The sequence below is a fragment of the Rhinopithecus bieti genome, unplaced genomic scaffold (genome assembly GCF_001698545.2).
Source record: "Rhinopithecus bieti isolate Rb0 unplaced genomic scaffold, ASM169854v2 scaffold_9383, whole genome shotgun sequence".
Lineage (NCBI taxonomy): Eukaryota > Metazoa > Chordata > Mammalia > Primates > Cercopithecidae > Rhinopithecus > Rhinopithecus bieti.
Window position 1 is genome coordinate 2524021 of NW_016806471.1, and position 13357 is coordinate 2537377.

Genomic DNA, 13357 nt, shown 5'->3' on the forward strand with positions numbered 1-13357 from the left:
CCACCACCCACGGAAGCTTGGCTAGATTCCTAGATCAAAGTTCCTATTGGGCTGGTAATTTATTGACACCCCCCCCACCCTGCCCCCCTTCAAGATGTTCTTTAATGATCGTTCACTCTCAAATTTAATCCTTTCCTGCCGGACGCCCCCGCTGGCCTCGATGTGCAGATAGATTAAAACGTTTTTTTCCCTGAGGCAATTTCCAGCGTGCAGGCCCCGCTCATCTTGTGACTCGGTGCGCTGAACTTGGCGAGGTGGCCCCGCAGAGTTCACTCGGATGTCACGGTCCGGCCTGCAGGGGTCACAGGCGGGTCAGGCCGGAGGATTGGGAATGGGCCCCAGGTCACGTCCCCGTTCGCCGGCTTTGCACCCCGGCCGGAGGCGCTGTCCAGAAAGGGGCGGACTCGGGATTTCTGAGAATTACCTCCAGCTCGATTGGCCTGGCTTCCTGCGGTGGCCAGAGGTTGGCTCGCCGTGTTTACAGCCACCAAATCGTTTGCCGGAGACTGAAACCCTGCCCAGAGCCTCTGAAACACTGGGCAGGTTATGGGGAAACGCTGACCCCCGGAAACACGCCCTGTGGCGGCGACTCGGGCTTGGAGCGTCGCTAGGATTGCGCGGGTCCCTCCAACCTCTGCAGATATTTCCTGATACCTCCGGGTTTGGGGACCACCGCGAGAAGGGCAACGCATTTAAGCTCTCAGGAGCAGAGTTTTCCACCTCCAAGGGACGCTTTCCAAGGCATGCGGCGTGCTTCTGCCAGAGCCAGTGTTCGGTTCTAAACAAATGCAGGTCATTCTGTTTCATTTTCGGCGCTGCTGGTGCGTTCAGCGCCCAAACCCAGGTAGCGTGTGGCCCTGGCTGGTCCCGAGCCGGGAAGCTCCGGCAGGTGGAGAGAAGAGAGCGCAGGTGCGCGTCCCGCAGCGTCTGAGCTCCGGGCATTGGCTACAGTAGCTGCTGATTGTAATTAGGCAAAGTACAGAAGACTTCCCAATACAGATTCCTTCACTCCCCCCCAAACTTAGTGGTCGGCAGAGGCCTGAGTTTAGGAACAAGCACCCCCTCACCTGGGTGATTACAGTGGCTTTACTCTGGGTGGGACTTGGGAGAGAGGAGGACTCCAGTGCCCGTTGTACCGGACAGGTAACGCAGCCTACCGTGCCCGGAGCTGGAAAGAGTAGTTGCAACCGGAGCCCCCTTTTGGGAACTCACAACCCTGAGGCTTAGACAGATCAGGAATGATCGCCTCCCTGTTAAGAAGGACGAAACAGGCACGGTGATGTGTGGTGACTTGCCCAAGGTCACGCGCAGTAGAGATGGAGCCGGGACTCGAAGCCAGGACTCCTGGGCTCCCCTTCCTCTTACACCGTCTCTTTATCCTGCCAGGGCTGAGGACCCCCTTCTCTGCTGTCCAGCTGGGGCGCCAAGCCGCAGGGCCCTCAGAATGGGCGGGCTGTGCTCGTATCTCAAAGACGGGCACCGACTGCCGAGCCCCAGACGAAGTGCCCCAGGGTCGGGGATCAGGCTTGTGCAGGGTAGCACCTGGGGACCTGAGGGACCTGGAGGCCCTCTTGTATCCTGAAGTAGGACCTTCCAAGACTTCACAAGTGCTGGCTCCCTTGCAGGGGTTGGGGAGCTGGGGATCCCAGATCTGCCTGTTGCGCCGGATGCCCCGCGGCTCTCTCTTGGACTCTGGCACTGGGCTCTTCTGCTCGATCCTTAGGAAAAGTCGGGAGGCCTGCTTTATGCATCTCTCTTGGACCTCAGTTTCCCCACTCGTGGGAGGAGGCAGCTGGACGATTCCTGAACGGACTTCCCCTTGCTTCCTCAGCAGGTGGAAGAGAGCCCACGCGGCGCCTGGAAATGGAAAGCCAGTGAAGGCTGCTTTGGGCCGGGGCAGCGGGTGGGACCCGGCGGGAGGGATTCCAAAGAGACCGCCGGGAAGGCTAGAGCTTGGAATTCCGGCTCCTCGGAGTCCTGGCCCTCCCCCACCGCCGCCTCGGAGCTCGGCACACCTTGGATGGGGGAGGCGGGCAGCTCCTAGCCCCGCACCCCAGGAGGCGCGCTCGGAGGGAAGCCGCCACCGCGCCGCCTCTGCCTCGGCGCGGAACAAACGGTTAAAGATTTTGGGCAGCGCCTCGCGGGGGGAGGAGCCAGGGGCCCAATCCGCAATTAAAGATGAACTTTGGGTGAACTAATTGTCTGACCAAGGTAACGTGGGCAGCAACCTGGGCCGCCTATAAAGCGGCCGCGCCGTGGGGTTTGGAGAGCTGGCGGCGGCGGCAGGTGGCGCGGGAGGTCGCGGCGCGCCATGGGGCTCCCGGCGCTGCTGGCCAGTGCGCTCTGCACCTTCGTGCTGCCGCTGCTGCTCTTCCTGGCTGCGATCAAGCTCTGGGACCTGTACTGCGTGAGCGGCCGCGACCGCAGTTGTGCCCTCCCATTGCCCCCCGGAACTATGGGCTTTCCCTTCTTTGGGGAAACCTTGCAGATGGTACTGCAGGTAAGGGAGCATGGGGCGGGACAGGCCTCTTTCCCGGAGCCCGGAGCGGCTCTGGGCTTCTGCTGAAGTCGGGGTAGGCGCCCCCGGGAGGCAGGCGATTGCGGCTAGGAGCAGGGGTGGCGGGAGGCGCGGCGCTCCCCGGCGCCCCCTCATGCCCGCCTCTCTCCTCGGGCTTCCTCCCACAGCGGAGGAAGTTCCTGCAGATGAAGCGCAGGAAATACGGCTTCATCTACAAGACGCATCTGTTCGGGCGGCCCACAGTGCGGGTGATGGGCGCGGACAATGTGCGGCGCATCTTGCTCGGAGAGCACCGGCTGGTGTCGGTCCACTGGCCAGCGTCGGTGCGCACCATTCTGGGATCTGGCTGCCTCTCTAACCTGCACGACTCCTCGCACAAGCAGCGCAAGAAGGTGGGGGCGGGAGGCGACGGATGGACAGGGAGGGGGACCCCATTTATGACAGGAATTCCGGCTGGTGGATGCTGGGCGCGGGCTAGCAGCTTGATGTTGGCTAGGACCTTCTGCCAGCTCCAGGTTAGCTTTCCCAGCTCGGAGAGTGCCATGTGTCTGGCAGGACTGGGGGTGTCTGGAAGGGGACGGCGGTAGACGAGAGGGGCGGATAGAGGGTTTTAACGCTCTCCCCTCCTCGGGGCTCAGGTGATTATGCGGGCCTTCAGCCGCGAGGCACTCGAGTGCTACGTGCCGGTGATCACCGAGGAAGTGGGCAGCAGCCTGGAGCAGTGGCTGAGCTGCGGTGAGCGCGGCCTCCTGGTCTACCCCGAGGTGAAGCGCCTCATGTTCCGAATAGCCATGCGCATCTTACTGGGCTGCGAACCCCAACTGGCGGGCGACGGGGACGCCGAGCAGCAGCTTGTGGAGGCCTTCGAGGAAATGACCCGCAATCTCTTCTCTCTGCCCATCGACGTGCCCTTCAGCGGGCTGTACCGGGTAAGGGCGGCTAACGGGCTGCGGACTAGGGGCGCGGGACCCGGGCGTCTGCTCACCTCCGCGCGCTCTCTGCGCTCAGGGCATGAAGGCACGGAACCTCATTCACGCGCGCATCGAGCAGAACATTCGCGCCAAGATCTGCGGGCTGCGGGCATCCGAGGCGGGCCGGGGCTGCAAAGACGCGCTGCAGCTGTTGATCGAGCACTCGTGGGAGAGGGGAGAGCGGCTGGACATGCAGGTGAGTGACGGCTTCAGACCAGGCATTGCGGAGTTTGGTCCCCTGGCTTTCCAAGCGTGGTTCCTGGGGTCCCCAAAGCGCGCGCCTGGGACCCAGCTTTCTGGAGTGGGCGGCCCTCTCAGACTACAGTGATGGAATCCCGAAGGCTGAGACGCCGGGTCAGGAGAGCTGCGGAAGGGGCTGCGGCGGAACTGGGAGCGTCCCCTAGCCTTTCCAGGCTTCAGAGGGAAAGTTGAAATTTGCAAAAATGTTAATAAAGAACCTTGCGATTTTAATAAAGCTAAGACTTTAACTCAGGAGTTTCCGGTAGAGTGGGGTCGTACTCGCCTTACTGCTCTAGCTGAACTAAAGGGACTTTGCATTTTGTTTAAAGATATTGCTTTCCTTGACTTTCTGTCAGCAAAACATTTAGCCCTTTTAGTCTTCCCTCCAGAAATCTCAGTTCGATTCTGAGTAATCCTTCTGTCAAACCGCATGCAGACTTGTGAGAACGTGGATCTTACTCTATTTTAGGCACTAAAGCAATCTTCAACCGAACTCCTCTTTGGAGGACACGAAACCACAGCCAGTGCAGCCACATCTCTGATCACTTACCTGGGGCTGTACCCCCATGTTCTCCAGAAAGTGCGAGAAGAGCTGAAGAGTAAGGTAGGGAGACTGGGACTGGAGGTGTCCTTACTAGCTTAGGAAATTCAGCTGCTCCCTAGCCAACTTCCGAATAAGTCAGTGTGCTGCCTTCATGGAGTGTTTTGAAAGTGCAGGGCCCAGGGCTGTGTGAGCCAGTGGGGAGAATTAGCTTTGTGAATAAACAGGATGGAGTCTTGAGCTGTGATCCCACTTGCGCAGGGTTTGACCTTGTATTCATTTCTACCCCTCCTCCACCTTTTGCTGAACCGAGGAGATTCTCAGATAGGTTCCACTTTCTTGAATTGGTGTGTCCGAGGGCATACATAGTGTGATCAATGTGAATAGCTGATTAGTGTGGGTGGTGGTGGTGAGTAGGAGGGTTGTGGGGGCGGGGCAAGGGGAGAAACTTGGCCCTTCTAACTGGTGAGCAGCATTCTCTTGGGATTGTAAATAGATAGTGAGTTTGGGCAGGCCACTAGCTGCTGTTTCCCCCTCCCAGTCTCTCCCATCATGGGGCCCTTTGGGTTTAGTCTCCACTTAAGCCCTGTTTACGTCTGCTGGGATGATTTTATTGGAACACAAAATAACTGTTCACCTCTGTATGACTGTTTTGATAGGGTTTACTTTGCAAGAGCAATCAAGACAACAAGTTGGACATGGAAATTTTGGAACAACTTAAATACATCGGGTGTGTTATTAAGGAGACCCTTCGACTGAATCCCCCAGTTCCAGGAGGGTTTCGGGTTGCTCTGAAGACTTTTGAATTAAATGTAAGTTAAAATTCTCTTCCTTCTCCCTTTTGTTGTGGTTTAAAAAACTCCTCTTGCTTCCCTATGCTGTGGCTGCAATTCTTATGCTTTTGATAATTGTTCTGCCCTATATGAAGGTGTGTTTCAGCAACCTGGATCCACCTTTCTCTTTCTACCTCTCCCTTGCTTTTAGCTCATAATTTTCCCCAAAGATATCAGTGACTGCTTTTTGTTGTTGAAAGTTAAATTCCAGTTTGTCAGCCCTTGGGGTTTCATAATCTTTTGCAGGGATACCAGATTCCCAAGGGCTGGAATGTTATCTACAGTATCTGTGATACTCATGATGTGGCAGAGATCTTCACCAACAAGGAAGAATTTAATCCTGACCGATTCATGCTGTCTCACCCAGAGGATGCATCCAGGTTCAGCTTCATTCCATTTGGAGGAGGCCTTAGGAGCTGTGTAGGCAAAGAATTTGCAAAAATTCTTCTCAAAATATTTACAGTGGAGCTGGCCAGGCATTGTGACTGGCAGCTTCTAAATGGACCTCCTACAATGAAAACCAGTCCCACCGTGTATCCTGTGGACAATCTCCCTGCAAGATTCACCCATTTTCATGAGGAAATCTGATGAGCTTGAATGCTCAAACCTCAGACTTACTGCAAGTGTACATATGAGTTTTTAAGGAGTGTTGTGTTGACTTTATATTTAATTTCTAAATGTATATTATAATATTTATGTGTTTTGACTATATTACCACAATCTTTAAATATTAAAATAATGAATTTGTATTATTTCCAAATAAAGTAAAATTTGAAGGTACTTTTCTGGTATTTAAGATTCCTGTTGGGTAAAATTCACCAGTTTAATATTTGCTTAGTGTATTTAACCAGATTTTACAATGCCCACCTGGGCTTATCTGTGCATCTCTGCTTTCTGTGAGAAGAAATCTTAGCTGCTTTTTATGTTAACAGTTATTAGAAAATACATGTGTGTGTGTGTTATTCCAGACGTTTCTCTGTAAATTCTTCTACAGTCATTTAGATTCCCTATTTGGAAAATTGATCTAAGTTAATTAAAAAAATTTTTTTGGTTTGCTTTACTTTAGGGAAAAAGGTAACACTGAGAACTGTCACTGTAACCCCTCCAGCTCATCTAACATGTCATAAACATAATAAATCTGTTCTCTGAAGTGAAGGTTTTAGATAAGACAAAGCCAGTCACTCCAGTTATGGACAGTTCTTGACTAAAATGAGACCAGAAATCACTGGCGTGTCACCTTTACTTAGAAGTTGCATATGGAAACAGTATTAGGAAAGGCGCATCTCTGGTTTAGATAAGCTAAGCCCAGGTTTTCTTTATGCAAAATGAGGCAGGAGGAGCAGATTTAGCAAACTGACAGATAAAGTTTTTATCTATCCCAGGCAATAGGGTGTGAGCCTGACATGACTGATAAAATGGCCCAGTCATGACCCTGTGAACCTTGGCTAACCTCCGTGAAAGCGCAGTTTTGTCACATTTCTGACCCTGGCATAGCCACGGTCTGAACTGAAGGCCAGACTCTCAATCCAGAAAGGTTAGCCCCGGTGACTTGCTTATGCAAGCACATTTTCGGTTTTGGAATGGCACAATCTGCTCACTGAACCTCTGATGACTTGTAGGTTTTAAACTTTACATTTTTCATTACAATTTTAGAATTTGGCAATGCTGCAGAAACCAGGTGGTCTGAATAGGTGTTTGAAAAGTGTTCTGTCTACAGTTAGTTGTGTGTTCTACCTGACTGTAGTTTTTTAGGTAGAACTTGAGTTGTTCTTATTGTTGGACTACTCTGAATTTTAAAGGATGTTTATGTAATAACTCATAATGCCTTATAATGCCATTAAAAAATGAGACATTACAGGCTATGTAGTTTCAGCCAAAGCTTTAGTGTACTATAGTGTGCATAGATGACTCTTCTACCCCTAACATTTGTCCTGTACATTTCCAGCTAGGAGCATGCTAGACTGAGGGCATAATTATTTCAGATAATTTATACAAAGGCATTTTAAAATTCAATTTTATTTATTTATTTTTCGAGACAGAGTTTCACTCTGCACCTAGGCTGGAGTGTAGTGGCATGATCTTGGCTCACGGCAACCTCTGCCTCCTGGGTTCAAGTGATTCACCTGCCTCAGCCTCCTGAGTAACTGGGATTATAGGTGCACACCACCACGCCCAGCTAATTTTTGTAATTTTGGTAGAGACGGGGGGGCTTCCACCATGTTGACCAGGGTGGTCTTGAACCACTGACCTCAGGTGATCCGCCCACCTTGGCCTCCCAGAGTGCTGGGATTACAGTTGTGAGCCACTGCGCCTGGCACAAAGCCATTTTACAGGATTTTTTTTTTTTTTAAACAATCTTGCCCTGTAGCCCAGGCTGGTGTGCAGTGGTGCAATCTCAGCTCACTGCAACCTCCACCTAACGAGTTCAAGTGATTCTTGTGCCTCAGCCACCTGAGTAGCTGGAACTATAGGTGCATGCCACCATGCCTGGCTAATTTTTGTATTTTGGGTAGAGATTTGGTTTCACCACATTGGCCAGGCTGGTCTCGAACTCCTGACCTCAAGTGATTCATCCACCTTGGCCTCCCAAAGTGCTGGGATTACAGACATGAGCCACCGTGCTCCACCTAAAAGAGTTTTAATACTTTTCATTCTTCTGGAGGACAGCTGGCCTTTAAAACACTATCTTCGCTGACTTGGTAGCTCTGTTTCTCTGTGAGTGTGGTGCAGTTGGAAATCTGAGCCATCTTAACATATCATTCATTTTTTAATCTGGGGCGCTTCGAGGAAAGTGCTTCTGGTTTGCATTTCCCAGGGCTAGATTTAGCCCAATTATCCTGATCAGTTACAGAGTAGCAAAGAATTCATCTTGAAAATATGTTAAAAACACAATCTTTGATCATGTGCTTCATGTAGAGTCAAGGCAGTCTGGAAGCGTGTGAGCAAGGCTGCTGTCTTGGACAATGGGCCTAGGTTACATCTCTCTGGGTCAAGCATGTTTTATGGCACAGGCACCTCTGGGCTGGTGTCCACGTGATGGAGAAATGATGTAGATTTGGCCAAAACTGTGGAAGGAGGGGACATGACCCCTCTTGGACTCACTCTGGAAAATGACCCTTTGGGCTCCTAGCAGCATGGTGTAGTGATAGGGGTGCTGTGCTGTCCAGGGCTGCGGGTGGGTGGCCAAGCTGATGCCCTCTGCTTCCCCTTGCACAATGCCCTTTGCCCTTGCTGCTTCCCATGTTCTCTTCAATCAGGAATGTGGTGCCACCAACGACAGACCACTGTCAGGACCAAGATGTGAAAGCCTGAGGCTTCAACATTCAGAGGGATTGGAGCCTTTAACCTAGCAAGGTCCTTGGAGGCCCAGAGAGAGACTATAGTTTTCCTGGGGCCACACAGGAAGTGGCAGAACCAGGAAAGACTTCCAGATGCCATTTTTTTTTCTGCTTTCTTTTTTTAAACAGCTAATAACACTTGCCCGATTTCTTTCTAACTCGTTGTTGCCAGACACATAATCCAGGGGTCTCAACTTTCTAACTTCCTTTTATGTCCCCTGCTACCACTCCCGTGACAGCACAGATCAGTTCTCTTGCAGGTCCCCAGAGGCGGTTGGTGAAATGGGAGCACTGAGAGGAGGTGGCTGCTCCCTGAGACTCCCTGTCCCCTGTTAGGGTTTCAGTGCTTTTTGCACCGTGTTACTCTCCAGAGATCCACAAGGGGGCGGGCCTCTCCCTTCTATGCCAGGCTCAGAGGCCAGTGGTTTTCCCCACCAGTGTCCACGAATTCCAGTGTCCAAGACTCTGGCCCAGGGCCCGCTTTTACCTCGAACAGTGAGAAGCCACCCAGGGCTTAGGAAGTACTTGGCATCAGGCCTGGTCAAGGCTGCCTGGCCCCTCTGGAAGGGGTCACCCCAGGCTGGGCTGACCTGCGCCTCTTACAGATCCTGAAGCAGCCGCCAACCCTTGGTGGTCTGTGGGGTTAGTGGCCCAGGTTTCCAGCATTGCCCTCACACTGCCCACGTGTGACTTATGCTACTTTCACTCTACCCGGAAAATGAGGGAGCAGGGAGCACAGTTTACAAAGAACGCGGGTAAACTAGTCAGTGTCCGGATGACCGCAACCATGTGCGGGAGCCACCGCACAAAACCACCTAGGGAGGAACGAGGGACGTATACGGAGGTTGCGGTGGCTCCTTCAGACAGTCAAAGGGCTGCTGTAGTCAACACAGGCTCAGACCCGTTCTGAGGGACAGAGCATGAGCCTAGGAGGGTAAAGTAGAAGGAGAGAGATGCTGGCGCCATATAAGGAAAACATTCTGAGACAACTCCAGCCCTTTGGTGATGAAACATGCTACCTTGTGAGAGGGAGTGAGCTCCCTGTCAACAGAGGCAGCCAAATACGAAGCTGGATACCTAAGCCGCCACAGAGATCAAGACATGGAGGGCGAGCTTGGGTTAGATGACCCCCCAGCCCCCTTCCAAAATTAAACAGTTGTGAATCTCTGCAATGTGATTCTGTATTAATTCAACTCCTCAGATACCCACTTTGAAATGCCCCGGGCTGTGGAGATGGAACATCCGCATGTCCTATTCCAGCGGCATTCAGCAGTCTTCGGTGATCATTCTCCCAAACCTCAGGGCAGATATGGAGGCGGGAGCCCAGATATGTGACCTCAGAAAGGCCCAAGTGCCCTGTGTTGACTGCCCAGGGACCTCTCCCCTGCCCTTGTACTTGGTGTTTCCTGCTCCAGGTTCTGTGTCTGCTCCAACAACCCCTAGTCTCCCCAACCTGCCCATGCTGACCATTCGCTTGACCTGGCCTCTGGGATCACATCCCGCTCCCTTCCCCAGTCCTCTCCTGTCTCCATAATCCCATGCACTGGCATTGTTCTCTACTCATCCCGGCTGTCCTTTATCTCCACCTCCTGAAATATGCTGGAAGGCAGGAACTGTGTCTCATTGTTCTAATCTTATACATTTAATCCATTTTCACACACCTCTACAGCCTCCCCTGGAATGCACACGTAGTAGGTGTTCTCAGGAAGAAAAAGCTTCTTGGGGCCAATTGACACCATTTACCTTATGTTTCTCCAACTTACATGGTGCCATGTTTTTCTTTGAAAAGTGAAACTTTCATCCTTGAAAAATCTCAGTGGCTGCAAGCGTACACGGCTGTGGTTTAACAGCATGTCACATTCCTGAAACCGATGCTCCACGGGTATTTGGCCAAACAAGCTTTCCTTCCTTTGAAGTAGAGTCAACTCGAGTTAGAACCCTGGGACAGGGATGAAGACTCAGCCCGGGACTACATGGTGGGTTTTCTGGGTGAGACATATCATTTTGCAATATTCATAACCACGCACCCTCAGCACAGAAGCTGCCCCACACTGAAAGATTTCTCACTGCTGCTGAGCCCTCCCTATTCCGTTGAGGAGTTAGAAACCTGTTCACGCCTTTAGGATGGTAGATGCTTCAAGATTTTTGTTCTGTTTGTTTGTTTTGAGACAGAGTCTCACTCTGTTGCCAGGCTGGAGTACAGTGACACGATCTCAGCTCACTGCAACCTCCACCTCCCAGGTTAAAGCAATTCTCTTGCCTCAACCTCCCCAGTAGCTGGGATTACAGGCATGCTCCACCACGCCCAGCTAATTTTTGTAGTTTTAGTAGAGACGGGATTTCACCGTGTTGGTAAGGATGGTCTCGATCTCTTGACCTCGTGATCCGCCAGCCTCGGCCTCCCAAAGTGCTGGGATTATAGGCGTGAGCCACCACGCTGCCCCGCTTCAAGATTTTTATCCGAAGTCACTAATGGGTTCACTTAAATGCATTGTGAAAAGAGGACCAGGTGCTTTGCTTATAATAGATATGTGACAAGACAAATTTGTTAAGTACAGCCAAATCAATTCATTGACTGGTTCATTAAGTACAGCCATGTTGTCCAACACAACAATGACTTAATGATAGATGGGGGCATTCAGTATTCCGAAATTGAAAGTTCATTTAATGTCAGGTAGTCACAGACTTTTAGAGCCATAAAGGAGGACAGATAATCTGGCCCCTCAGTTTACAGTTGAGAAACTCGAGGTTGAAAAAAATTTTAGGTTACAACAGAGAATGTGCCCAGCATACTGTAGGTACTCGACCCTGCTCTCAGTTAAAAAAAAAGAAAAAAAAAAATCAACTGTATTGTTTACTTATATACATGTCAGAGAAAAAAATGCAGGTGAACAGGCTATTTGAGACCAAATAGTTCTTATTTGTCATGATACTGCTGAGAGTATGTGGACTCTGGGAGGTGTTGTGAGAACTTGGAATTTTGTGGCCTCAGAGAATTTGACACAAAACCTGGCAGAAGGTACAGATTACTGGCATTTATTGTGGGGGTGGGTGCTGAAGTCTTCACATTGGTAGAGATGGACTTTCAGATCGTTTGAGTCCCTTCTACTAAACAGTAGATAATGGGTTTTAAAGGCAAGAGCACACCGGGCGTGGTGGCTCACGCCTGTAATCCCAGCACTTTGGGAGGCTGAGGTGGGTGGATCACGAGGTCAGCAGTTGGAGACCAGCCTGACCAACATGGTGAAACCCCGTCTCTACTAAAAATACAAAAAAATTAGCTGGGCATGGTGATGAGCGCCTGTAATCCCAGCGACTTGGGAGGCTGAGGCGGGAGACTCGCTTGAAACCGGAAGGCGGAGGTTGCAGTGAGCCGAGATTGCGCTACTGCACTCTAGCCTGGGCATTAAGAGCAAAATTCCATCTCAAAAAAAAAAAGGCAAGAGCACTTACTTGTGAGAAACAGGGGTTCTCAGACTTTATGGGGCATCAGAATCATCCAGAGGGCTGGCTTAAACAAGGATGATTGCCCACTCCAGAGTTTCTGGGTTGATCCAAGAATTTGCACGTCTAGCAAGTTCCCAGGTGATGCTGATGCTGTTGGTCCGGGGACCGTGCTTTGAGTACCATTGGTGTAAAGGCTTCTCATCTGTGAGTCAAGGATCACAGACTTAGGAGGGCTGGCAGATAATGTTAACAAGTAATGTGAGCCAGGTGGAGAGACAGTAGGATATGGTGGGCGTGCTGCTGATGTGAACTTCCCTCTAAAGTGGGCAGTTGCTGCTCAGTGCTGACCTACTCTTGGCCTGTGGGAATGAAGACCTCGGTTTGAAACTCTTTCAGTGTTTCAGGAAGTGCTAGAAATCCAGGTTTACATAAGGAATATATAATGGGAATATCCTGTTTTTTTAGATGTTGGTGGCTAATTACCTTTTTAAAAACTGTGCAGGCAAAATAAAACTTGTTTGTGGCCCTGCTGGTGGCCAGTTTGCAACTTCTTGGGTTTTTGATCTTTGGAGAGTTTTTAGAGTGCTTGAGCAAAAGTGGCTTAGCTGAGTGGGTCTGTTTCAGAGTCTGTCATAAAGTTGCAGTTAAGATGTGGGCCAGGTTGCAGTCATTTGAAGTCTTGACTGAGGCTGGAGGGTCTGTTTCCAAGATGGCTCCTTCATATGGCTGTTAGCAGGAGGCCCCAGTACCTTGCTATGTGATTCTCTCCACAGGGCTGCTGGGGTATCCCCATGGCATGGCACTTGGCTTTCCCCAGAGCAAGTGATCAAAGAACAAACAAAACAGCAAGATCAAGGCCTCAATGCTTTTTATGACTTAGCCTTGGAAGTCATACTTTTTTTTTTTTTTTTTTGAGGCGGAGTCTCGCTCTGTCGCCCGGACTGGAGTGCAGTGGCCGGATCTCAGCTCACTGCAAGCTCCGCCTCCCGGGTTTACGCCATTCTCCTGCCTCAGCCTCCGAAGTAGCTGGGACTACAGGTGCCCGCCACCTCGCCCGGCTAGTTTTTTGTATTTTAGTAGAGACGGGGTTTCACCGTGTTAGCCAGGATGGTCTCGATCTCCTGACCTCGTGATCCACCCGTCTCAGCCTCCCAAAGTGCTGGGATTACAGGCTTGAGCCACCGCGCCCGGCCAAAAGTCATACTTCTTAATGTCTACAATATTCTATTGATTACACAGGTTAGCTGTATCCAGTGTAGGAGAGAAGCACACAGGGCATGAATGCCAGGGGGCGAGAATCACTGGGAGTCATCTTGGAGGCTGGCTGTCATAGTGAGTTTTGTTTTGTTTGTTTGTTTTGTTTTTGTTTTGAGACAGGGTCTTGCTCTGTCGCTTAGGCTGGAGTACAGTGGCATGATCAAGGCTCACTGCAACCTCGATCTCCTGGTCCCAACCAATCCTCTCACCTT

General features: G+C 51.1%; 1 protein-coding gene across 2 annotated transcripts; it reads left to right on the top strand.

Annotated features, from left to right (window-relative positions):
* The first annotated feature begins 1856 nt into the window (after positions 1–1856).
* CYP26A1 (cytochrome P450 family 26 subfamily A member 1) lies at positions 1857–5883 on the top strand. Of its 2 annotated transcripts, none has more exons than XM_017876762.1 (7): positions 1857–2211; positions 2686–2910; positions 3157–3447; positions 3527–3685; positions 4199–4333; positions 4930–5082; positions 5350–5883. In XM_017876762.1, the coding sequence occupies exons 2-7, from the start codon at positions 2704–2706 to the stop codon at positions 5689–5691; spliced, it is 1287 nt and encodes a 428-aa protein (XP_017732251.1). In that variant the 5' UTR covers positions 1857–2211; positions 2686–2703; the 3' UTR covers positions 5692–5883. The 2 variants fall into 2 exon arrangements, with proteins under 2 accessions (XP_017732251.1, XP_017732250.1); XM_017876761.1 differs by having other exon boundaries at positions 1994–2500.
* The last annotated feature ends 7474 nt before the right edge of the window (positions 5884–13357 follow it).